This window comes from Arachis hypogaea, chromosome 10, assembly GCF_003086295.3.
Source record: "Arachis hypogaea cultivar Tifrunner chromosome 10, arahy.Tifrunner.gnm2.J5K5, whole genome shotgun sequence".
Lineage (NCBI taxonomy): Eukaryota > Viridiplantae > Streptophyta > Magnoliopsida > Fabales > Fabaceae > Arachis > Arachis hypogaea.
Genome location: NC_092045.1, coordinates 63,453,263 through 63,479,472, shown reverse-complemented (window position 1 = coordinate 63,479,472; position 26,210 = coordinate 63,453,263). Strand labels below are relative to the sequence as shown.

Sequence of the window (26,210 nt, the reverse complement as noted above, 5' to 3'; positions counted from 1 at the left end):
AGGGTGAAAAATATATTAAGAAAATATTTTAAATAGTTAATTTATTTAATTTTTTAATTTAGTTAAAATATCTTTTAATAAAGGTTATCTTTAAAAAGAATTTATTAACCGAATTGAAGATCAACAAAATTTATTGTTTTGCCCCAATTTATTAGGGACCTAAATTCAGTTACGGGTTACCGATTCACCGAATCTACCGACCCGAGACATGAGGCAACCAGCACGGCACTTCATCTTGGAATTTGGATAACTGGCAGAAATTTTCAGGTGGGTGGACCTAGTCACAAGGGGCTTATTCGAAATACAGAGTATAGAAAGAGAGGGACCTATCCCTTCCCAAAAGTACGTGACTCTCATACTCTAATTAACGGTTGTTTTGTACAAACTTTAACTTGAATTTCAGAGTGTCCTTGCAGATGGTCCCACCCGCCATCCAACCAACGTCCTAACCAATCTCCATCTAAACTCGCGCTCAGGTCTCGACTCCACTTCATAGCTCTACTCCACTACCAGCTTGGCTCGATCCGCAAAACTCCTAAGCATACTAAGTAAATTAATTTTTTCCATAAATATATACTAACCTTTTTATAAATATGCTATGCATAAATACAATAAAATAGATTAAGTACATGACATGCGCTACCGCATATTATACGTTAGGGTCTAATAATATAACTAAATGTCACTTAGTATTTGTTGTTTGTATAGTTACAATATAAACTATTTTTATTAAAATTTTAATTTTTTTGGATTGTATAGCAGTAGGGGTGGCAACACTACCCGAATCCGCGGGTACCCACCCCGCCCCTACCCGTTCGGGGCGGGTAATTACCCGCACCCGCACCGGGGCGGGTTTTAACGAGGCGGGTTCTTGGGCGGGGCGGGGCGGGGTCGGGTTTAGGTTGAACCCGCCCCTTCCCGCCCCGATATATATAATAGATATATAAATATATATTTTTAATATATAAATATGTAAGATATATATAAAATAATTAGTAAAATGATTAATAATATTGTATCATATTTAAATTTTTACTTTAATTTATGTTATGTATATAAATAATAGTTATATAATTTTTAAAATTTTATTTTATTTTTTGGATTTAATAATTATAGGGGGCGGGTAGGGGCGGGGCGGGTACCTGCAGAGACGGGTTAGGGTTTAACATTTTACTACCCGCGTGTAGAAGTGGAGCGGATTCGATGCGGGTTTTCGTTGAGCGGGACAGAGTCGGGTAGAGCAAAAACCCGCCCTACCCGCCCTATTGCCACCCCTATATAGCAGTAATAGAGTGTAATAACATTTATTTGAATATACAAATATAATAACCTTTACATTTAAGTAGAATTTACTAATATTGATTAGAAAAATAACAAGATTATTTTAGCTTCCATAAATAGAAGATGGAACTGTCTTATACATTATATAATAGGTTTTCATACATGAAGACTTTTTTAAGTTAAAAATAATAACTATTAGTATCAATAAATAAACATTAACAAATATTTACAATAAAACAATGTTTGGATAGCGCAGGTCTTACACTAGTTATGCTAATTACAAAAAGATCCTTTGGATTGAGTAGAGTTAAAAGACAAATAAAATATTGGTTGAAGATCAATTGTATCTTTTTTATTTTTTTTAAAAAGATTAAAAAACTTTTTTTAATATTATGAAATTTTTTTATTTTTAAAATATTAAAATCCCATAGAGTTCATTTTCAAAAATTAAAATATTTTTTAACGTTAAATTTTAAAATATCAAAATATTTTTTATGTAATAATTTTAAAATAATTAAAATATCCTTATAAGAATGACTAATATTCTTTGATTTATTAATAATTATGAATTTTAATTTAATATTAAAATGGCTAAAATTTTCTATAGTTAATTTTTAAAAAGACAATTTTTTTGCAAAATTCAATTTAAGATACTAAACAACTTTTCTTAATAATAATTTTAAAGAGACAAAAATATTCTTGTAGTTCAAAAATGTTCTCATTGATTGTTTTAGAAATTGGAAATTTAATATAATTTTAAAAAGACAAAAACATTCTTGTAATGAATATTTAGAATACTAAAATATCCTTTAATCCTTAGCATAAGAAGACTAAATTATTTTTATGGGATTAATCAAAATTGTTTGATTATATTAGAAATTAAAAATTTAATCTAATATTAAAAAGACTAAACCCTTATACAATTATATTTAAATTTTAACAGATTATTTTTTTAGAATTAATTTTAAGGAATTAAAATATTTTTTTTATAATAAACATTATTTAATCATATTAGAAATTATAAAGTTAAAGTTAAAAAAAAGACAAATACCTCTATAATTAAATTGTTGATTTATATTTTTTTATTGAATTGTTAAAAAAATATTATATCGTAATATGAATTTTTTTTTAAAAAAAAATAAAGATTGCAGGCTTAATCTATTATAAGTAAAAATCATCCATGATTTGAGCAGATAAAATTTTGCATAGAAAGTGTGTTTAGCAATAACAGATGGCGACTTAGCTGGCTAAGTATGAAGAAAATGCACTTGATGATGGTCCAAATGCCATATAATCACGTTAGAAGAGAGGACACGGAGGAGCGTAGTCTTTTCGGTAGGCTAGGTTTGGGAGAATGGGTTCTGCTGGGTTTGGATGAGTTTAGGGTTAGGATTAGAATTCGAGGTGAGATTGAGTCTATTCGGCTTAGCCAACTATCCAAAAACAAAAATTACGTATAAAGTAATTTATTGTCTAGAGTGCTTATGATAAAAATTGGGTCCATATGATGAAAAAATTTAAAAATTATATACGAGGAAGCTCCGATATTATTATCAATTTTATTACGAACTTGGTCTTTTAAACATCCAAAGATACTTTTATCATAATAGAAAGCTCCATTTAATATATATATATATATATATTAGTCCGTACCTAATAAATGGAATTAGATAGGTTACATCACTCAAAATTCAACAAATATTTTTTTATATTTCAATAAAAATTTTATAATTTTTTTTACATGAAGATATTTTATTTATTAGAATTTAATTTTTATATATTATAAAAATAAATAAAATACCAAAACTGAATATAAGAGATTATGACATTCATAAATTTAATCATAAAAAAAATTAAAATAAACTTATATCTATAAATAATAGATTTCAATTAACTAAATTATCCAAATGATTCAAAATTTTTAAATTATCCTTCTTTACATAATTTAATCATTTCAAACTCAAACTTTACTTCACCCCTAATCTCTAACTCTTCGCCACCCTACTCTTCAACATTCACTGGTAATGCTCTTCCCTTAATGTGTTTTCATTCACTCATTATTGAATTATCTTCAACATTCACTGGTTATGTTCTTTCCTTAATGTGCTTTCATTCACTCATTATTGAATTAGCATTGCACCGCTACTCAAGTTTTTTTCACCAAAAAAGGGAGGAGAAAAAAACTAAGTGCATCCTCAAAATGCCAAAAACCAAAGAGCATTCACAGAGAAATTCCTGTAGCCACAGGGTGCGAACGGTTCCATTTTGGGGGAGCACTAAGAGGGTGTGTGTCTTACACAATGAAAAATCAATCTTCCTTTTTTCTTTGTTTCAGGGTTCATTAATTGGACTAACATACTGCAACAATGTTTCTTTCATTATTCAACTAGATACCTTTTTAACGGATTTGAATTTTTTAAATTTTGAATTTTATTTTAGAGGTTTAAGTGTAATTTTTTATCATTTATTTAAAAAAATATAAAAAAAAACTATTCAAAAATAAAAAATCATACTTTATCATCTAAAATAAAAATTTAAAATTTTAAAAATTTAAATTTTATTTTAACACGTCTCAAAATTTTTCATTTCTCAAAATCCAGCACACGTGTATTTAATGATCTTTTACATCTGCTGCAATTCTCTATAACGGTACTCTTCCTAGGTTGGAGGAAGATTAGAATTTGGGAATGAATAAATTAGGTTAAGTAGGATATTTTTAAAAGTTTGAATAATATTTTAGAATTTGATTAGTTTTGTCAATTGAAGTCAATCTTTTATAAATATAAATTAATTTTAATTTTTTTATGATCAAATTTATCAATGTTATAATTTTTTAAGGTTAGTTTTAATATTTTATTCTATAAAAATATTATCTTTATTTAAATTATGATTAAATAATAATTTATATTTTTAAACCAAAGTCATTTATAAGAAGATATTTTTGATATTTTTATTGGAATAGTTACTTTTTTTGGGGGAGGGGTTTCTTCAGATAAAACAACTATTTTAAGAAAAAAAAAAAGACAACTATTTGATAGAGCAAACGTGAGAATAAATTTTGGTATTGAATAGGATTATTAAATAAAAATTAGTTCTTCCTAAATAGGCAAGGCCCATTTTAGCAGGGTTACGATCAACAAACTTCAAAATGGGCAAAAAAGACCATATACAAATTTTTGTTTGAATCCAATGGGCATCCAGTTTTGGTCTATGCAATAGTTGTGTCGTTTTTTTCTTTAAAAAAAAAAAATACAATTGCGGTGTATTGTTATTTTTCTTTTCAAACACCAATAATTATAATTTGTCTTTTTTTTCTAGTAATCTTTCGTGGTCAATATTATAAAATTATTTTATGTTGTGATGAGTCACCAAAAATTTTTTTTATGTTGTGATTGCAGAAAAGTTATTGCCTTAATATAATATTATTAAAAAAATTAGACTGTTTATTTTTGTATTTTTATTTTTATATTTATTTTAATATTTTATGATTTTAGAATTTTTTCAAAAGGGGTGAATAGAAAAAGAAAATAAAAACGAAAGATAAAATTTTATTATTTAATTTTTCCTATTTTTTTTGATAAGGTTATAACAATGGAAAATATCATATTATTCAAGTGAAAAATTCTAAAATAGCTGTAGAGTAGTCTGGATTGAATTTGGATGTTAACAACAACAACACATATGTTTCAACACATTTGAGACACTTAATTTTGTAAAACTTAGTTGTGAATTGTGAATCAAATTCTGAACTTCAATTTTAATAATCACAATTTTATAAAGATCTGTTGTCGGTCACAAATCACAAAGTAGCTTTTAGCATCGAATTCAGCATCGATATTTATCGGTGAATATACTGTTGAATTTTTTGACGGAAAAGAGGAGAAATTCGTCGCCATAAAAAATTACCGTCGGAAGAGATTTTCTGTCGCTAAAATCGATGGTAATTATTGGTGCAAAAATATAACTCACCGACGCTAATGTTATCGTTGGATTTTCCGTCGGTATATTCCGAGGGTATCACGGTTTAATGAAATGCGTCGTATTGGTGATTTACCATTGGAAAAATCTGACGGTAAATTTGGGTTAAAATTCATACGCAAAAACCCTTTCCCTTTACTTGTGCGAATGCTCTCTCTCTCTCTCTCTCTCTCTCTCTCTCTCTCTCTCTCTCTCGTCTTCTCTCTCCGTCACCGTCGAACTATCATCGTCGCCACCACCGGAAGCTCGTTGTAGTCATCGTTGCCGCCTGAAGCACCCGCTGGAGCCACCGCTGTAAGAACCGAGACTAGTTAATTTTCTAATTAAATAATTAATATTGCCCAAAATATGATTCAAAAATTTAGAATGAGAATTGGAGGATTTAAATATGATTTTTGGACTTAGTGAATTTTTCTGAGTCAGCGAAAAAACCGAGTCCATAAATTATATTTAAATCCTCAAATTCTCATTCTAAATTTTCGGATCCTATTTTAGGCAATAATAATTATTTAATTAAACGATTAATTAGTCTCAGTTCTTACAGAATAAACCCCATTGTTACTATTCACCTTTAACGTCTCAAGTTCATAACTTGAGCTACGGAGCTCTGATCGCCGCACCGTTTGCGACCACGCGATCCTTGTGAAGAGCTCTACAAAACCTACCCAAGAAACTGATAAGGAAATCACGAAATTTCTCTCAGTTTTTCCTTTCAAAATTTCGAAATTTTAAGATTTTGGATTAAGTGAAATTTTGTGATTTTGAGTGTTTAGGTACACTCTAACCCTTGATTGACATTGGATTTGGCTTCTAAAATTGTTGGGTAAGGTGAGTTGCTCTTGAACCCTTGTAAATTGATTTATGGTGAGTATTAGATTTTGATTTATATGAAATATGTGATATTAGCTTGAATATTGGAGTTTGTTGGTGATTGTTGATGCTTGTTGGAGTGATTGGTGACTTGGATTGTGGTTGAAAGCCTAACTTGTGCTCAATTGGGATTTTGATACATATTGGGAATTGGCTAAGGTATGGTTTCGGTTTTTACTATGTAATATATAATATTTCTGGATACTTAGGCTAGTGACCCATAGGATAGTTTTGAATTGAAATAGTTGTTGAATTGTTGAATGATGAATTGTGATGAATCATGATGAATTAATGATTTTTGAATATGTTGATGAATTATGATGTTGAAATTGATAAAGATGGTGTGAAAGATTTAGATTGAGATGAAATGAGATTGATTATGATGCTTAGAATTGATAGATTTATGATTGATGAATGTGTTGGTGGAGGATTGATTATAGTGTTATATATTTGATGTTTGATGGCTGAGAATAATGAAATGTGAAGAAAAATTTGGTATGAATAGTGGAATGTGACATAAAGGGTGAGTTATGATGTAAATTGGAGTTTGGAATGGTTTGATTTAGTTTTGGTTATGTATTGCAAGGAATTGAGAAATTTGTGGTTTTTGATAAAAATTGGTTTTTAATGAACTTTGACGGGTCATAAGATAATTTCTGACTGTAACGTTTAACAGATTCTGTTTTTTAAATAACGATATTTCGTCGCTAAATCCGTCAGAAATTACCGTCAAACATAAAAATCTGACAATAATATATTACCGACATAAAATCGATGATAAACATTATACTGTCAAATTTTATTTGTTTTTCGAATGATACTTAATGTTTTTTTATAGTGACACTTTTTTTTTTGTATTTACCCATTTTAACTCAATAATTTCACCAAGATATGGATAAAAATATAAAAAGAATTTAGATCTACGCTATTAGTTTCAATGAAAGCTACAATTGTATATTATAATATTTTTTTCTACGATATTTTTAATTTGATTTGTTAAGGACTATATTTTTTATTTTAAATTTTATTTAAAAGTTTACCTAATAAATTATTATATACATAAATTAAAATTTACTTTCTAACCTTGTTTAGAAAGACAAATAAGATGTCTCCTCCATAAATTCAAATTGGTTATATATTATATTAGTGGACGTGCAATACATGTATGCAACCAATAGCATATATTCTTAACCCTGAATTTGATATTAGTTTATAGCATAAGTATGATGCGAATGCTCTCTTTTACTCTTAAGTCAACATAAGAAGCCGATCATCTAGTTGTTGTTCAATTTACACTACAAGATTTTTGTTTATTTGTGACAGTTTTTTTTTTTTATTTGGAGAGGTTTATAACCTCCATCAAATAATTTATGGGAGTTCTCAAAACTTCCAAAATTTGAAATGCCACGAGGTCTTTTATGGAGTTTTTTGTGTGTTTAGTGGGGGTTTTATATTGAATTTTTGTGGCGATTTTAAATTACTTTTATAACAGTTTAAAACCCCACTAATTGATTTTTTAATTTAACAAAAATTAACTATTTTGTGAGATTTTTAAATCACCACAAATCCTATAATTATTTATTTATTTTTAATTTTAAATCATTCATTAATCTCATCTCATTTACATATTCTCAAATTAAAATTTTATTTTTTAATATCAAATTTAAAAACTAAATCTTTTATAACACAATTTCTCAATATAAGACATAACTCTATATATAAAATCATTCTCTGAATGCCAATTTCTATCACAAAACAAAGCTAACCTTTTTATTTGAATCAGCAATAATTAGTGAAAAAAGTATAGAATTCAGATATGATATATTACACAATGATCATCACTGCCATGCATTATTATGTACACCATATTATAAGTATACATCATTCTAAAATAACTCATATCAGAAGCAACAAAGATACAATAGTGATACAAACAATAGCTATGGTGGCAACAATTGAACCTTGATCAAGTGATTTCTATAAACTTGTTCTTGAGAAATGCTGGTAAGCCAAATACACTACAATCAATAATGAAATGATAGCACCTTCTTTTGTGTCCCTGACAAAGACAATAACATTGAATCATTTTATGAAGAAGAGGCAATGGCTTGATAAATCAAAACCCAAAAGGATGGATTTGCTTACCTAAATCTCATGGCCTCATACGGGGAAAGGATGGCCAAGAGAAGTGCTAGAAATTGAAACTCAAGTTCACATTGAAATAAAGATCCAGCAGAAAATTCTTCATTCAATTAGTTTTTGAAAGTATGAAGAACAAAATAAATAGGAACTATTTGCATTATTTTGTGCAAATTTTTAGATAAGATGCATATTTATCATATCCAAATGAATATAGAATAATTAAATATAAAACTGTCAAGCACATAATAAATAAAAAGCTTAAAAAAGGTAAAATTTTGTACAAATTTTCATTCAAGTCTTTATTGTTACCCCACCCCATGTGACTCACTCTCTTCCTCATTCCTTCCCTCTTTATTTCACTTTTCCTGTTTCTATAAAATCATCCAATTTTTCCACTCCTTAGTTACACTATTAATTACACCTTATAATGAACACACTTTATATCAAAGAATTCTAACACGGTTACCATGTTTGAGTGGCCAATTAAATGCTAACACTATTTTCTAAGGAATTAGCTCCCTCAGTTAAAAAATCCAATCCCCAGTAGTAGACTCATCCCAACTAACCTGACCAATCATATGTGAGCCGGTAAACACTATTTACAACTTGTGCAGGTCCATCAATTGATAGATTGAAAAAGTTTAGAATGTTGAATTAGAAAAGGAGAATAGAAATTATACCTGCAAATTATGCCATTGTGAATTTTTCCATCTCACAAACTCTGAAAAGGAGAATAGAAACACTACCTTGTAGTACTTGGCTAAAAGAATAACAAACTCTGAAGGACTAGCCCTGCAAATGAAAGAAAGATTTTGAGTTCAAGACTTTATAATTGAGAACAGGAGTTCATTAAATAATTAGTTGATCCATCCCTCTGTAATTGAACAAACATCTAAGAACTGATAAATTAGCATAAAGAAAAGTAAAGATACACACCTAGGATTGTAAAATATGGTAAAGGGACTATTATTTGCAGTAGCATGAGCAACTGCCGCAAGAATCCCAATTTGCATACTATAACTTGACAATATCGAGGATGATATGTTGGCTGGTTGCCTGTTAGCTCGCTTGATGCTCAAAAGAAGCTGCTGCTTTTCATGTCTGCCAGAACATTTAAAAGAGCAGGAAAGATATTCAAAATGCAAGTCTTTTGCTGAAGTGAGTTGAAGCTTTGAAACATTGATTTTCAATATATTTCAAGACAGTTTTGAAAACTTTCACTCAAGCACCAAACAGCACAAAAATGATCATTTTATTACCATCACCGTAAAAATAAAGTAGAGTCTTCAGCAAAGAGCCTCTTTCCACTAACAAATAGACTCCATCCAATTGTAAGCAAGTGGTGCTTTGGTTGCCCTAGTTAAGGTGAGGACCATAATGAATAAATAAAAAGATCTTCAACAAGTTTCTAATAGCTTTTCTATTTTAGATTATATATAGGACTGCACATTATCCAAACATTATCATGCAAATCCCTAGCCACAAGTTCTTGTGTAGGAGGTTGTATAGAATAATCCTACATGAAAACATAGAAAAGATCAAAACCTGAAAATTTTATTCAACTGCCTGAAATAATAATTATGCTTTCAAGAGGCACAGAGAAACCTCCATGTGTGCTCGTATCACTAGCTGTTAGCTGTTTGTAGAAAAACTCAGGTTATGCCTTGTTTGACTTGAGAGCAAGATCTGATCTTAATAAAGCTTCCTTATCATACTGCATGGATCATACAACAAATCAATGAGGTTTCCAAAAAATTAAAATAAAATAAAATTTGAAACATGCATATTTATGTTTTAAGAAGGAAAGTTCAGAATGCCTACTAATGACATAAAATTAAAGATGAGTATTTGAAACATGCATATTTATATTCGGATGTTTGAGTGACTACTTTTTCTGAGAGAGAATTTGCAGCATGGTTAACAAGCAACATAAGTACATAAACATTGACTTGTAGCACTCAAGATCAAGCTTTTCCATCAATTAACAAAGCAAAGAGTCTTAACTAAATGCAAATTCAGTCACTTAAATAAGCAAGATAACAATCTAATTCAAAATCCATTATACACAAGCGCACCTAGCGCAAACACACTCACAATTCACAAATCTTAAAAGATATGCATAAATAGGTTCAGTCCAGTTTGCACAGTCAAGCCCAAGCTTCTCAAATGCTACACATCATAGAGTTTCACAATAATAATTAATTATACTTTCGATTTTGCATAATACACAATGCAAAGCTCAATTTTTCATTGATAATTAATTACACCTTATACATTATACATACACGATGCAAAGCTCAATTTTGCATACCTTTATTGAATGCTAATCTATTACCCACTCGGTATGCATCCATAAGAACCCTAACACAGCAATGAAATTCAAGTAAACAAACATATAAAATAATAGAACATCTTAAACAAAAGTCAAATGTCACAAGAAAACAAATAAGAACAACGCTAAAGAAAAAGACTCACCCGTCAACTTTGAGAAGAACAGCAAGGTCAGAAGACGATTCCTGAGAGTGCTTGATGGATAAGGAGCATAGCAGAGATAAATGAGCAAAGCATGAAGGCTTTGAATTGACAGAAGGAAGTTGACTAAGGCAGTAGTAACGACGCTGGCGGCTGAAACGGCAGCGAGAACGGCAGCGAGAATGGCGATAGAAAACTTAGGGTTTCATAGCCACTCTAACTCAGCGCCTCTCATTTCGGAGAAAAGAGACAATGAGTTTTTGTTCCAAACTTTTGAGTTTTAATTAATTATGAGTGGAGGTTTTTAAAAGTGTCATAAATAAAATGTATTGTGGAGGTTTTAAAAACCTTCATTAAAATACTCCCTCAAATATTAATCTTGTAATGAGAGAAGATGCTTACTTGTTTAACATGATCAACAGTAGCCACTTAAGTAGTCCTGGGATCATGAAACACATTCCCTTCAAGCTCGCGAAAGGAAGTAACAAGTACCTGCAATCCTGTATGCACCTCTTAAGTGAGGGCTATTGATCAATAGATTCATAGTGAAAGAAGATTCATAAAAAGGAAAAAGAAAAGAAAATCAGGGCATATCTAAATAATCATTTAAAGAGATCTAGACAGCTATAATACATAATTTTTACATACATGAATCTTGGAAGTTGTTTTGGGATCAAGGAAGGATTTAATAGTGTTCCAAAGCAAGTCTAAATCCAGGGCCAACATTTATAATAAACATTTGGCAAAGAGTTTGTATCATCAAAAAATGGGAAAATTAATCATTGATCCCTGAGGTCCTAGTATCTATCAAGATTCAAATTTTTTTAGTAATTGAACAAATGAAAATAAGTAATATGACAAAATTCAGGGGAACTAAAATCTGAGATTACTTACTTCAGGATAATTGTCACTATCAATCTTCTGTAATTGCATAATGAGTTCTCGGTCAGTCTTGTTAAAGTTCTTAAGGCCTTAAAAATTGACAATATAACATAAGTTTTTTTTGTGTTATCCAAAAATTTGTGAGCAATCCAATGAGTAATAATTAATAGCAACATACCATGCTTTGAACATCTAAGATCGTGGTGTTTGAATCTATGTGCCTTTTAGCAGCAATTGTGTAAGCAGGAAACTTTATCGCAAAAGCTTTCTCAAAATCTTGTATATGATACTTTACATATCTGTCAAGAGTTGTAGCTTGCATGATTTTGTTTGGATCCACTTTTCCAAGCCTTTTAATGTAAATAGGTCTTTCCTCCTTATCGACATTGTGATAGCCATGCGGATTGTACTTTACAACTTTGTTGAACTCTTTGAACTCAAAATCCTGATGAAAAACATGAATATTTAACACAGAAGATCCAAGGGTAATCAAAATTAAAATGGAGTCTATGTTAGCAAAAGGCAAGTGAAATAGTGAATATAAATTGCAGCAAACTAAACTGTTGCAAACCATTTAAAATTGAAACTGAACAGATTTGAAAGCTATAAACCACTATTATTGATTGAACAAATTACATCAATCAAACTAAAGATTATTTAACTTTAAATAAATTAGTAATTCTCAATTTTCACTAGCAATTCTCAATCTGAATAAACAAGTGAGATGTTCAAAGCATGTCTAATTCAACATCTTTAGTACAAGTACATTGTTTTAATTTAGATGTCCAAAGCAAGTAACAAACCTATTCTTTCATGTATGACTTTCTCCAAAGCCTCCAGATCAATCAGCCTCCTCTGTGACCTGTGAAAATGGTTCTCACAGTAAAATTTATGTCACTTCTTGGAATCATCCTTCATCTACATTAATTTGAACTAAGCTACAATAAGATACATAATTAAATATTTATCAAAAGCCTAGAAACCAATGAAGAGATTAGACTATAATTTTGAGCTACTTGAATGTTTAGCAAGTTAGATTCTAAACTTTACGGTAAGCACAACAAAAAAGAAACATGAGTGATATAAAATTAGGAATTTAAAAACCCTAAATTGGGAAAAAATGTTGAAAGATGTAAAAGGACCTAATGTGGCGCTGGTGGATGGACTTGGCTATGCCGGACTTAAAGACGAGAATATGGAGGCGGCACTCGAGGAAGTTCACGACGGTGAGAGAGAGGATGTAATCGAGCTTGTTCTGCTTCTCGTCGAGGAGGTTGTAACAGAACATCTTGAGAGGCTTGGGCGGTGCGACTAGATCTAGAGAGGCAATGAACCGTGGTGGGAGCGACGAGGAGAGCTCTCTCTTTTCTCTAAATCTCTCTATTTTTCTCTTCTCTCAAATCTCTTCAGCCATCGGCATTGAGTCCATGCCTAAACCGTGCTCCAAGTACTTCACATCCATCGGAGAAAAAGCAGAACAAGCGGCAAAACCTGTCGGGAAAGCCGACGTAGCAATAAGGCCGCGCGGATATGACATGCCATAGTGAGAAGGAGCTGGCCTTGCACTTTAGAGCTCTAGAAAAGTGATGCGTTGATGTAGGCTCAGATGCGGGTGAGTCGGCGGTGGCGGAAGGAGTTGGAGATGCGACATCGCGGTGTTTCTCCTCCATTGGACTCGAAAAAATTTTGTTTAGGGTGTTGGAGTTTCACCATTCTTATTGTTTGGGTATGTTCATTTTGTTTGGGATAAAAATTTTAATTATGCGTAAACAGTAAGAGTTTGTCGATAATTATGGATGGAAGTTTGATAAATTGTCATAAATAAATTATTTTATGGGTGTTTTTTAAAACTTTCATTAAAAAACTTTCACAAATAAGTAAATATCTTGTAGTGTTACTTTATCTTTTTCGGTATGTCATAATGAGTTATGTGCATGAGTCTATTATTATTAGTATTATTATTAATGTTCCGTTATGAATGCTTTTTAACAACCCTAGTGCCCTTCTGGAGTTTTGACACAATTCTTTTTCATAAAAGAAGAATATATCCTAAATTTCTAACACTTAATAAACACACAGAATATCTTAACTTTATCCTTATATAATATGGGATGTTAACATATTGTTCCGTCTAAGAATTGGAGTTCAATGTCAACACTACCAAAAACACGGGAGTTATCAATAGGAAGGTACCCACGAACGATAAACAATGGCAAAGTTCAATGACCGTGGTAACCAATTGCAACGTATTATATCTCTGTGGCCAAATTTTATGAAGTTTTCCGACGTTCTCGTTTGTCCGTGGCCAATTTAAGATGGGTTTTCTCATTTGTCACATACCCAATGATCACTGTGACAAAATGGAATGATGTTCACTTCCAATTCCGCGCTTAATTTGGTCATTCCCTCCAACCCTTTTAAAATATTTTTATGCAGTTCATCTTTTTCTTAAATTTAAACCGTAGTTAACCTCAGATAAATATTAGGGTGCAATTTTTTTTCAAGAATCCTGATAGTTAGTTTCTTCTCCCTCCTTCCCAGTGCTGCCACTGAAAATTACTAAGGTATGTTAATTATTTAATTTTAGATGCGATTCATGATTTACAATTTTCACACATTCTGCCAAAGTGGTCCATTTTCGATTCTTGATTAAATAGTAGTTTCTCAACGTGGTTATGTTGTTTATTAGCGGGATAAAAATTAGATGCAGATCATGATTTACACTTTCACTCTTTTTTTCATTTTTACCATGCACATTATTTCCGTCGATGTTCTTTCTAGCCAAATGCAATTTATTCATTCCTATTTATTTATGGTGCTTATCTTTGTATTTATTATCCTTTTATTCTTTATTATTTATTTATGGTAGAGTTAAATTTTGATTCTATTTGGGATGCTTACTTGAGAGTGCAGATACAATAGTCACTACAATCATCATCAAATTATTAGAAGAGACTTCAATGCTACAATAATAATGATCCATGTTATATATGTTAAAATTATAAGAAGAATACAAAAGAGTACAAAAATAAACTAATTTTATAAATTACTTATGACTAAAAATTACATTTTATGTCAGTTATATTTTATTCACATATATGATGGATCATTATTGTAGCGGTGAATTCTCTTTTAATAGTTTGGTGATGATTGTTATGACTCTTGTGTCTGTATTCTTAAGTATGTAAATTAAAATTTAACTCTACCATAAATAAATAGTAAAAAATAAAAAGGTAAGAAATACAAATAATAAAGAACATGCAAAATTTATTCATTGTCAGGTTTTAATTTTGTCTTGAATTCTATCTTTAACTCTTAGTTTTGATGGCTACTTCTATATACAATGATAGTATGTTAGTATAGTTTAACTCCTTCTGATAAGGAGCATGATTTGAATTTGGGTGTGAAGTGAATGAGAAGTAATTTTTTGTTAGTATATTCCAGTGATTTTTCAATTTTTGATTTGTTTATATGAATATGATTAATTGTCCTAATTATAAAAAATATGACCAATTATGCTTTTAAATCTTGATGTATTTGTTACTATTTAAGTCACACAAAATGACAATCACACGACCTTGCAGAAATGATTCAACCTAGATTACTATGGAAGAACGTGACTTGCTTGAATGCTGTGGAAGCATCAAGTTTGCATCAAAGATGGCTTCTGATCCTCCATTCTCCTCGTTGCAACACACACTTGATGTAGCCTTCGATATTTGGTGTAACAAGATTAATGCGCATTCTTGGCTGATAGCACTCAATGCTCACACCAATATCTATGAAAAGTCGCCCTTCTCACATGCATTCTACACTAGTGCCCCATCTTCTGCTATGGGTTCTAGTATAGAGGTTTGCTGTCTTTAATATTCTATTTGCACTTTGTTATCCAATTTAACATGATGTTACCATTTAATAATTCTCTATAGTTATTCGGTCTAGTTAGAAACTTGTAGGAGATATATATACTTAGCGTGCAGTATCTGCAAAGGCATGGGTTTCTATATTTTACTATTTCTTCTGACTGGGATGCGAATGTTATATTAATGGATCTAAAGGTAACACAGATAAATTGTTATTTCCTTTTTACTATTTCCAAAATTGTTTGCTAGCACCTGTAAATAACACTGTAGATAAATCAATGCATTTTTTTATCTATGTAGACAAGCGTTAAAACCAAGCCAGCATGTGAGTTTGAGTGGCCACGTCGAAAACAATTTATCATAGAGCAATATATTACAAAGTTTTTTCAAAAGAAAGGATATGTTCGCTCTATAACTGAATCACCAGAAATTCAGGTTGCGGTAAAGGATTTTGATCTCAACAAAAAGCCATTCTGGAAGGAGGATTTGGATCCTGTTGCACGTGAGAAAGCTAGACGATTTTGTGAAATTTGGTATCTAGGAGAATATTATGTCTGATGTGCTTCTAGTTTAGTTTCGCTGAACATAACCCCACTATATTATTAGCTCTCTTAGTTTCCTGTTCCAATTTTATCTAGGCTTAGTCTTTCTGTTTAATGTTACGTTTGGTTTTCAGCTGAACATGATATTTGATCATCACTGTATGATGTACTAAAATTTCCAATTCAATTTACGATGCTGTTTTATGCTTTGTTTTCTTCTTTCTTTTATTTTCCATGTGAACATTTTTATTTATACTTGGTATTAATAGTAATGTTGTTAATTCCATAAACGAAAATCGTATATAACATTAATAAATTCAAAATCTTTATTATCCACCAGTGAGTGTAACAAAAAATTTGCGGGGCCCAGTCCTGCACAACACCAAACTTAAACCACCAAAGTAGAGAAGAACATCATTTGCAAAATGCCAACATAGATTTTATGCGAAAACAGATCAACAGATTCTAAAGTATAATCTTGGAGTCTTGGTGTCTGAAATACAAATTAGAACCTCATTGTGATCAGAGTGGCTTCATTTTTTCTCTATATTGTAACTCTAGAAATTGATCACTGTCTCAACAAATTAAATTCACCTCGTATTGAACCTCATTGTGATCAATGTGGCTAAATATAGATGTCCATGTTCTGTACATTACTAGCCAGAGAGTAGTTATTTATTGTTAATACCATAGGTAGTGATATTAATCACATTTTTCAATGTTTTATCTTTCAATTTTACATTGACATGCACTCTGAATAAGGCTGATGACTGGATTTCACCCCCCACACGAAAATGATGAATCCGTTCTTTTGGCAAGTGCACCAAAATTATCGTCAAGTATTAACCCACAGTGGAGTGGGATCGTATCCACAGAGATTGATAGATTTGAGTAACTTTAATCAATTGGTGAATTTGTCAAGCTAAACAGAATGGATTGTGATTATAGAATTATAAATGGGCAGAAATATAAATGCCTAAAAGATAAAGAAAAGCAGTAAAGTGCAGAAATAGAAATGGCAAGAATGTAAAGGGTAGAAGATTAAATAACTTAATTGTTAATGGGAATGGGGATTTGCAGAATATAGAAGAAAGCTATAAAGAATGTGGAAGATGAGAATAGGGGGATTCATTGAGATTAGGAGATGTTGTCTCTTTGGATTAAATCCAGCTTATGTCGTCTTCAATCATACAACTCATTGACCTCTTGGCAATCATGATTGATTGAGTCCCAATCACTTGGTGACTCACTCTCTCAGATCTTGATCAATAGCCAATTCTTTGGTTAGTTGCTCATGAAGAGAGATATGTTTGGTCCCTAATTATACCACACATCATCATAGGTCCAAGTAGAGGGAGGATTATATGTCACCATATCCAAACAACAAAACCCAGATCTTACTCAAGTATGACAAGGGATTTCTAGCATGGTTTCATGTTTCCTTACCAAGGTTCCCATGAAACCGATTTTGCATTTAATATTTTTTCTAAGATAATTGAACACTAAGCATGAAGAACGAAATTCCTTCTAGCAAATCAAAGAGAAGATGAAGAGAAAAAGAAATTTACTATCATTAATCCATCAAGTACAACAGAGCTCCCTCTCTCAATGAAAGGGAATTTAGCTACTCATAGCTCAAAGAAAAGTACTCAAGATGGAGAAGATGATTAAGTGAAAAGTAAATCTAAAAGCTCTATTCCACAACTTCACTTCCTAACTGCTTAACCCCTTTCTCAGTACTTTTTGGGGTTATTTATACTACTCCTAGCTCTAAAAATAAAGAAAATACAAAAGTGAAAAGAAAAATACAATTTGGAGGGAAAAGAAACTCAATAACGTGATCTCCCAACTGGTGTGTGGCTGGCGCTTCAGTGGCGTGCCACGCCTAACTCTGATTCTGGCTTGGCGTGCCACGCCCAGCTATTCAAGTGGCACGCCCTCCTTCATTAGCATCCCTGGCGTGCCACGCCTTAGAATCCAAGTGGCACCCCCAGGGTCTTTTAATCACTCGTGTAGCCTGGCGTGCCACGCCTTTGAGCCCAAGTGGCACGCCCAGGCCTTCTCCCTCTTCTTCTTGTCTCTGAAAAGTTGAACTAGCATGGCACGCCCAGGGTCTGGCGTGCCACGCCCATTTGTGTGCTTGGTCCATCTCTCTAGAAAGTTGAACTAGTGTGGCACACCCAGGGTCTGGCGTGCCACGCCCATTTGTGTGCTTGGCTCCTTCCCTGGCGTGCCACGCCTAGCATTCAAGTGGCACGCCAAGGTGAGACTCTTGAGCTGGCGTGCCATGCCTTCGATACCAAGTGGCACGCCCAGCCTTTGCTTTGGCCTTCTTGTACGTTGGCATGCCACGTCCTGGATGCTCAAGTGGCACGCCTAGACCTTTTTAGCCTTCAACCTCTTCTCTGGAATCTTGTACTAGCGTGCCACGCCATGCTGCTCAAGTGACACGCCCATTCATTTGTGGGTTTCTTAAGCTTGGCGTTCCACACCTGGCTCCTCAAGTGGCACGCCCAAGTGACTTTTGAAGCTGGTGTGCCACGCCTTCAGTACTAAGTGGCACACCCTGGTGATGATCCCTTCTGGAGTGATGATCTAGCGTGACACGCCCATGGCTCAAGTGGCACACCCCTTTAGTTGCCTTCATTATTGTTCTCTGGAAAATTATACTGGCAGGCCACACCTAGCTTCTGGCGTGCCACGCCCATGTAAATGCTTTGAGAATCCTCTCTGGACTTCAGTAATGGCGTGCCACGCCCAGCTACTAGCGTGCCATGCCAATGCATTTTTGTGGCGTTTGCTCCAAGTGGCATGCCATTTTCACACGCCCAGCTTGTTTTGTTGTTTTCTTCCCCTTTTTGATGTCTTTTTCACCTGAAATTTAGCACAAACTCATTTCAAAGCAATGTACCATAATATTCATCAAATATTGCATGAATTTCAATGATCAAATGAGATTATGCTCTTTTATGGTCCTTTTTATGCAAGAAAAAAGGGCAGATGATGCAAGTCATCACAACACCAAACTTAAACTTTACTTGTCCCAAGCAAATCAATGTGAGTAGTCCTTTTCTGAATTGAGACTTTGACCTTGAATGGATGCAAACATGACTAAAGGTAGGACTAAGTGTTTAACACATGCATGAATATTTTTGTCTTACTGCCACAGAGAGCTTCTAGATCATTGAGGGTTCTTTCAAGTATAAGCTTCAGGGGTCCTTTTTATTGATTGTCACTTTGAAGTAGTAAGAGTTATTTCATTTTCTTTTTCTTTTTGGTTTTTCTTTCTTTTCTGTTTATTGACCACGACTCTAAGTGTTTTGTCTCAAGACAACCCTTTAGTTAGGCTTTCAATTAGCACTCCCAAACCAGTTGGCTTTAGGGTACTAGGTGTTGAAACACCCCTAAGAATTTACTTGCCCAAGTCTCTTGTTGACACATATTCACCACAAGCATCTACTAAGGTTTTCAACTCTTTTGAGCTTTTTAATGTTTCTTTCCATCCTAGTAGTTGATGCTCAGAGCCTTGGGTCTTTATTGCTTATTACTTCTTAGTTCTATAGATATTCAAGGAACACCCCTTAACCTCTACTTGTCATACCTTCTAGGCCTAGTTGCTTTTCATGACTCATTTTCCTTTCAGTTCATTCAAGGTTTTACACTTAGTTCCTTGTCCTTTAGTTTTTTGAACGATCGCTCTTGGTCTTAGCCTCTTTTACTCTTGTTTTTGCATAACTCACAACAACTCTTATAGAGACAAACTAATCTTTATTGATGTTGAAAAGACTTAAAATAACATTGCATTTTCTTTCTTGTAGTTCAAAGGACTCACGAAAGACTTCAGGACATGAGAAAAGAAAACTAAGCATTAAGCATAAACTATCCTAATGTTGCAATTTATTCTTAGACAGAAATTAAAAAATAGAGAAACTGAGAAGAATTTAGAATTAGAGAGTGTCAACCATGGAACTTAACAACCTTGAGCAGCTTCAACTTCAATTCATTAGCCTTTTTCCTTTGTCTTTCTTCTTGGAAGGAAAGGAGTCATCTTCTTCCTTTTTGGAAGATTCCTCTTGTGCTTTAGTGTCTTTGGGCTTCCAAAATCCTAGCCTTCTCATGTAATTTCTTTCGTCCTCCTTATGCTTGTCCAGAATTTCTTCTTGTCTTGCACTCAACTCCTCCATTCCTTGCATGAATGTTGGGTATCCTGGGTTTAGAGCAGCGACAACATTACACAAGTGATTCAGTTTTTCTTGTGTGTTGATGTCATATTGCCTTCTTGAAATGGTTCTGGCATCATAAAGATGTATAAACTCAGTAAGATTCCTCTGTTACCATTTGTTTTGCTCCACTATTTTGTTGAGTGCACTTTGCATTTCTCCCCAGTCAAACCGATATTGCTGCTCCTTCAATTGCTCCATACTTCCTTGAAGTTATTATATGTTCTTATTCATGTGATCCCATTGTTGTTGTTGCTATTTGAGTTGGTTGACAGCCTCTCTCAAGTGGTGGATATCTCCTTTTATTTGGTGTATGTCTCCTTGCAGTTTTTCCCAATTGAATCCTTCAGGAAATTGTTGGTGTTGTTGATATGGTGGTGGTTGGAGTGCTAGAAAATGTGGTTGTTCCTCTGCCTCTTCTTCTTCTTGTTGCTGTGGCACATGAGCATGAGCTCTATGCTCCCTGGCCCTCTGAAGTGGGTTGACAGCCACCATTTTGACCATCTTCTTGGCAGTTATAGGCTTGTCTTGCTCCACTAGTACTTCATCAATAATCTTCTCAACCCCAACTTCATCACATAGACTCTGTATGATGTTGGGGAGTGCCAACCTTGAGCTATCGTTGGTACTTTTCAGCACTTTGTTGATGTTGTTGGCAATCAACTCCCCAACATTAACATTCTCACCATTCATGATACTGTGTATGAGAACAGCTCTCTTTTTGGTCACCTCTGAAGTGTTGGATATGGGGATTAGGGACCTTCTCACAAAATCCAGCCACCCTCTAGTTTGGGGGCTCAAATCTCTTCTTCTCAGCTGGTTGGGCCTCCCATCCTTGTCGTTTATCCATTTTACATTCAACACACAGATTTCAATGAGGATTTCATCAAATCCTAGGTCTTGTTGCTTCATTCTTTCCTCATAGCTCCAGGTGGAGTTTGTCCGCTTCACCATTAGCATCTTCTCTATGTTGGTGGGCCTATAATCAATGGACTTCCCCCTCACATAGCTGAGATAGCCATAGGGTTGTCCTAGCTGAGGCACAATATTGGCATAGAACTCTCTCACCAAGCTTTCTACCACCTTCCTTGGTGGGTTGCACAAGAGTGCCTAGCCTCTATTGTTTATCTCCCTGTTGATCTCAGGGTGCTCGTTTCTCCCCAGCTGGAAACCAACCTCTGGGATGATTTGCCTCTCACTCACCTAACCATAAAACTGGTTTTGGTTAAATGAGGAGAGGAACTTGTACTCATTGAAACCTGAACTTGAGGATCCAGAGATTGGTTCCTTAGTCTTTCTTTTCTTTGATGCTCAAGCTTTTGGTTGTGCCATTGGGTTGAGAGAGGGTGTTTGATGGTTTAAAGAAAGTAGGGGAATGTTGCAAGAGAATGCAAGCAAAACAAAATTTTTTTCCAACACCAAACTTAGAACTTGATTGTCCCAATCAAGAAAAGGAAAAGAAATAGGGAAATAAAGGTAAGGGAAAGAGCAAAGAGATGAGAAGAAGGAAGGAATTGTCTGAGTTCTTTTCATAGGTGAATTGGGGTTTGAAGTGGGAGGAAAGGTGGGGAAGTGATGGGCTTTTATAGGGGGTGGGAAGTGTGGTATGAATGGTGGGAAGTAAAGTAATTCAATGTTTTCCCACTTGGGGAGTGGCGCCTAGCGTGGGAAGAGGCACCAACCTTTATCCCACTTTGCTTCTTGCACGTGTTGAGTTTCAAAGTGCAAGTACACTTTGACTTCTTTGCTTTATGAGCTATCAATCATGTGGGCCCCTTTCTCTCTCCTGAAAATAAAACTAAAACCCCATCAGTAATGACAAAAGAATCCTCCATATTCCTTTCTAATATAAGTGAATGAATTTGCAATTGATAAGTGTCCTTTGGGACACCAGACTTAATCCCATTGCATCATAATAAATTGGGTTCATCATTGGGTTTTTAATGTGTTCATAAAGGTAAAATAATTCCAATCCTTTCATATCCTTTTACTTCTAACCTCTTCTGAACACAATTAAACCACGTTCATGCTCTCACCAATATATTAAATGCTTTCAAATTGAGTAGTATTGGGCTTGCTTGGGTGATCATTGTATGGTGGTGGCCACACCAAACTTTATTTTTTGGCTTACTCTTCAAAATTAATTTATCTAAATGGTTGTAAGCCTAGATTAAGTGGCTAAGTGGCCACACTAAACTTAGCTTTTTAGCTACTTCTCAGCCCAATCACTCATCATCAGTAAATGTATTCATCAAATTGCATTTCCAGAATAGAAGAAAACAGAATGTAAGGGTCTCCTAACTACCAAAACTGACATTAGACTTCCTAATCTACCACCTACAATCTACTTCTAGAAGGCAATGAAACACCAATTTTTAACCGAAACTCAAACTACCTAGATTGACAAATTTTAACTACTTCTAAGAAAGCAATAAACCAAAAGGATATAAAGTGTTGGGGTGCCTCCCAACTAGCGCTTCTTTATCGTCACTAGCTTGACGTTCTTCCTTTCTTAGCTGAGGTTGTAGCTCACTCTCCTCTCATCCAGTGAGTCCCTTAGGTAATGCTTGAGTCTATGGCCATTTACAATGAAGGTGCTTTGTGTTTTGTCCTCCATAAGCTCTACATGGCCATAGGGGAACACCTTGAGGATGGTGAAAGGTCCTGACCATCGACACTTAAGCTTCCCAGGGAAGAACTTGAGTCTTGAATTGTACAGCAGCACCTTTTGTCCTTCAGTGAACTCCCTCCTTGCTATCTTCTGATCATGCCACCTTTTTGTGTTCTCTTTGTAGATCTTTGCATTCTCATATGCTTGATTTCTAAACTCCTCCAACTCATTGAGTTGCATTAGTCTCCTTTCTCTAGCAGCTTGACCATCAAAGTTTAGCATTTTTAGAGACCAGAATGCTCAATGTTCAAGCTCAACTGGTAAGTGGCAAGCCTTGCCAAATATCAATTGGTATGGAGACATCCCAATGGGTGTTTTGAAGGTTGTCTAGTAGACCCATAATACATCATCCAGCTTCTTAGATCAATCCTTTCTTGAGTTTCCAACAGTTTTTTCAAGAATTCTTTTGTGCTCCCTATTTGAAATCTCTGCTTGCCCGTTGGTCTGTGGGTGGTATGGAGTTGTCACATTGTGCTTGACTCTATATCTGAGAAGGAATGTCTCAAGTTGCTTGTTACAGAAGTGTGTCCCTCTATCACTAATGAGGGCTCTAGGAACTCCAAATCTGCTGAAGATGTTCCTTCTCAAGAAGCTTATTATAACCTCGTTGTCATTTGTTGCAGTGGCTATGGCTTCTACCCACTTTGACACATAATCTACAGCCACCAATATATAACTATTTGAGTAGGAGGATGGGAAAGGTCCTATAAAATCAATTTCCCACACATCAAACAATTCTAACTCCATTATAAACCTCTGTGGCATCTCATTTTTCTTGGGTAGATTGCCAGCCCTTTGGCATTTATCACACCTTGACACGAAGTCCTTTGCATCCTTGAAAATGGTTGGCCAGTAGAACCCACATTGTAGCACCTTGGCTGCAGTTCTTTCCCCACTAAAATGGCCTCCATATGCAGATCCATGACATTGCCAAAGCACTTCTTGCCCTTCCTCATGGGAAACACACCTTCTCAAGATTTCATCAACACACTTTTTGAACAAATAGGGCTCATCCTAGATGTAGTGTTTAGCATCTTTGATTAGCTTTTTCCTCATGTGTTTGTTGATGTTGGTTAGTAGTTCCCCAATAGCCTTGAAGTTAGCTATGTCTGCAAACTAAGGGGCTACTTGGATCATCATGAACTGCTCATCAGGGAAGCTCTTATTCACTGCAAATTGGTGTCTCTCCTTCTTCTTGTGGAATCCTTAAGAGGTGGTCAGCCACTTTGTTCTCTGCTCCACTCTTATCTTTAATTTCAATGTCAAACTCTTGGAGTAGCAGGATCCATCTTATTAGTCTGGGCTTGGACTCTTGTTTGGTGAGCAAGTATTTGAGTGCTGCATGATCAGTGAATACAATTACTTTAGAGCCAATAAGATATGATCTAAATTTATCAAAAGCAAAGACAATGGCAAGTAATTCCTTCTCTGTGGTGGTATAGTTCCTTTGATTCTCATTAAGGACCTTGCTAGCATAGTAAATGACATGCACCAATTTATCCTTCCTCTGTCCTAAAACAGCCCCTACAGCAAAATCCGATGCATCCCACATCAACTTGAAAGGCAAATCCCAGCATGGTGGTGCTATGATAGGCACAAAGGAGAGTTTGTTCTTAAGTTCTTCAAAGGCTAGCATGCATTCATTATCAAAAACAAAAGGTACATTAGAGACAAGTAGGTTGCTCAAAGGTTTGGCAAACTTGGAGAAATCTCTAATGAACCTCCTATAGAAGCCAGCATGTCCTAGAAAACTTCTAATTGCTTTGACATTGCAAGGTGGGGGTAACTTTTCAATCACTTCCACCTTAGCCTTGTCTACCTCTATGCCCATTTTTGAGATCTTATGACCAAAAACCACCCCCTCTGTAACCATGAAATGACATTTCTCCCAATTCAAGACAAGGTTTGTTTCTTGGCATCTCTTTAGCACCAAGGCTAAGTGGTGCAAGTAGTTAGAATATGAGTTACCAAATACAGAGAAGTCATCCATAAACACTTCAATGAATCTTTTAATCATATCTGAAAATATGGAGAGCATGCACCTTTGGAATGTTGCAGGTGCATTGCACAATCCAAAGGGCATTCTCCTATAAGCAAAGACACCATATGGACAAGTAAATGAAGTTTTCTCCTAGTCCTTGGGGTCTACAACTATTTGGTTTGTAGCCCAAATAACCGTCCGAAAGAAATAATATTCATGTCCGGCCAATCTTTCAAGCATCTGATCCATGAATGGTAAGGGGAAGTGATCCTTCCTGGTTGCCTCATTAAGCTTCCTGTAGTCAATACACATGCGCCAGCCAGTCACTATTCTTGTTGGTATCAAATCATTCTTCTCATTTGATACAACAGTGACCCCTCCTTTATTAGGAACTACTTGCACAGGGCTTACCCAAGGGTTGTCTGAGATGGGGTAAATCATCCCTGCTTGCCACAACTTCAACACTTCTGTTTGGACTACTTCATTCATGGTTGGATTCAGCCTTATTTGTTGTTGTCTTGAGGGCTTAGCACCTTCTTCAAGTAGGATCTTGTGCATACACATTGAAGGCCTGATTCCTTTTAAGTCTGCAAGTGTCCAGCCTATAGCATCCTTGTGTTGTTTTAGCACTTGGATAAGCTCCTCTTCTTGCTCCTTACTCAAGCTTGAATTGATGATCACTGGGTAAGTGTTGTTGTTACTCAAATATGCATATTTCAAACTTGGTGGTAAGGTCTTCAGCTCTAGTTTTGGTGCCTCTACTTCCTCGTTGTCCTTGTGGTTCGGCATGATTAAATTCTCCATGGTTCCTTGTGGTAGTTCTTCACTTGATGCTTGTTGCTCTAGCTCCATAGTTCCTTCACATTGTTCTTCTTCCAAAACTCCTTGAACTATCTGTTCTATGGTGTCTACCATCATGCATTCTCCTATGGATTCCTTGGGTTAACTCATTGCCTTAAAGACATTGAAGACCATCTTCTCTTCATGCAATCTCAAGACTAGTTCCCCTTTTTGCACATCAATAGTGGCTCCAGTAGTAGCTAGGAATGGCCTTCCTAAGATAATTAAGGTGTTAGCCTCTTCTTCTATATCCAGCACAACAAAGTCAGTTGGGAAAATGAATTCTCCCACTTTCACCAACAAGTCTTCCACTACCCCCATGTGGAAACTTGAATGTTCTGTCAGCCAATTGGAGTGCCATTCTTGTTGGCTTGGCTTTCTCAATCTTCATCCTCCTCATCATGGTTAGGGACATGAGGTTGATGCTAGCTCCCAGGTCACACAAGGCTTTCTCATATTGATATCACC

General features: G+C 34.4%; 1 protein-coding gene across 1 annotated transcript; it reads left to right on the top strand.

Annotated features, from left to right (window-relative positions):
* Positions 1–15,231: 15,231 nt before the first annotated feature.
* Positions 15,232–16,046, top strand: LOC112717587 (uric acid degradation bifunctional protein TTL-like). Its single transcript, XM_025769576.1, has 3 exons — positions 15,232–15,477; positions 15,582–15,683; positions 15,789–16,046. The coding sequence occupies exons 1-3, from the start codon at positions 15,232–15,234 to the stop codon at positions 16,044–16,046; spliced, it is 606 nt and encodes a 201-aa protein (XP_025625361.1).
* The last annotated feature ends 10,164 nt before the right edge of the window (positions 16,047–26,210 follow it).

Bases quoted from the DNA above. Each gene is read 5' to 3' on its own strand.
- LOC112717587 (XM_025769576.1), top strand. From the start codon at position 15,232: ATGGAAGAACGTGACTTGCTTGAATGCTGTGGAAGCATCAAGTTTGCA. The intron at 15,478-15,581 runs GTTTGCTGTCTT...AGAAACTTGTAG, and splicing joins CTATGGGTTCTAGTATAGAG to GAGATATATATACTTAGCGT. The intron at 15,684-15,788 runs GTAACACAGATA...TTATCTATGTAG, and splicing joins TTATATTAATGGATCTAAAG to ACAAGCGTTAAAACCAAGCC.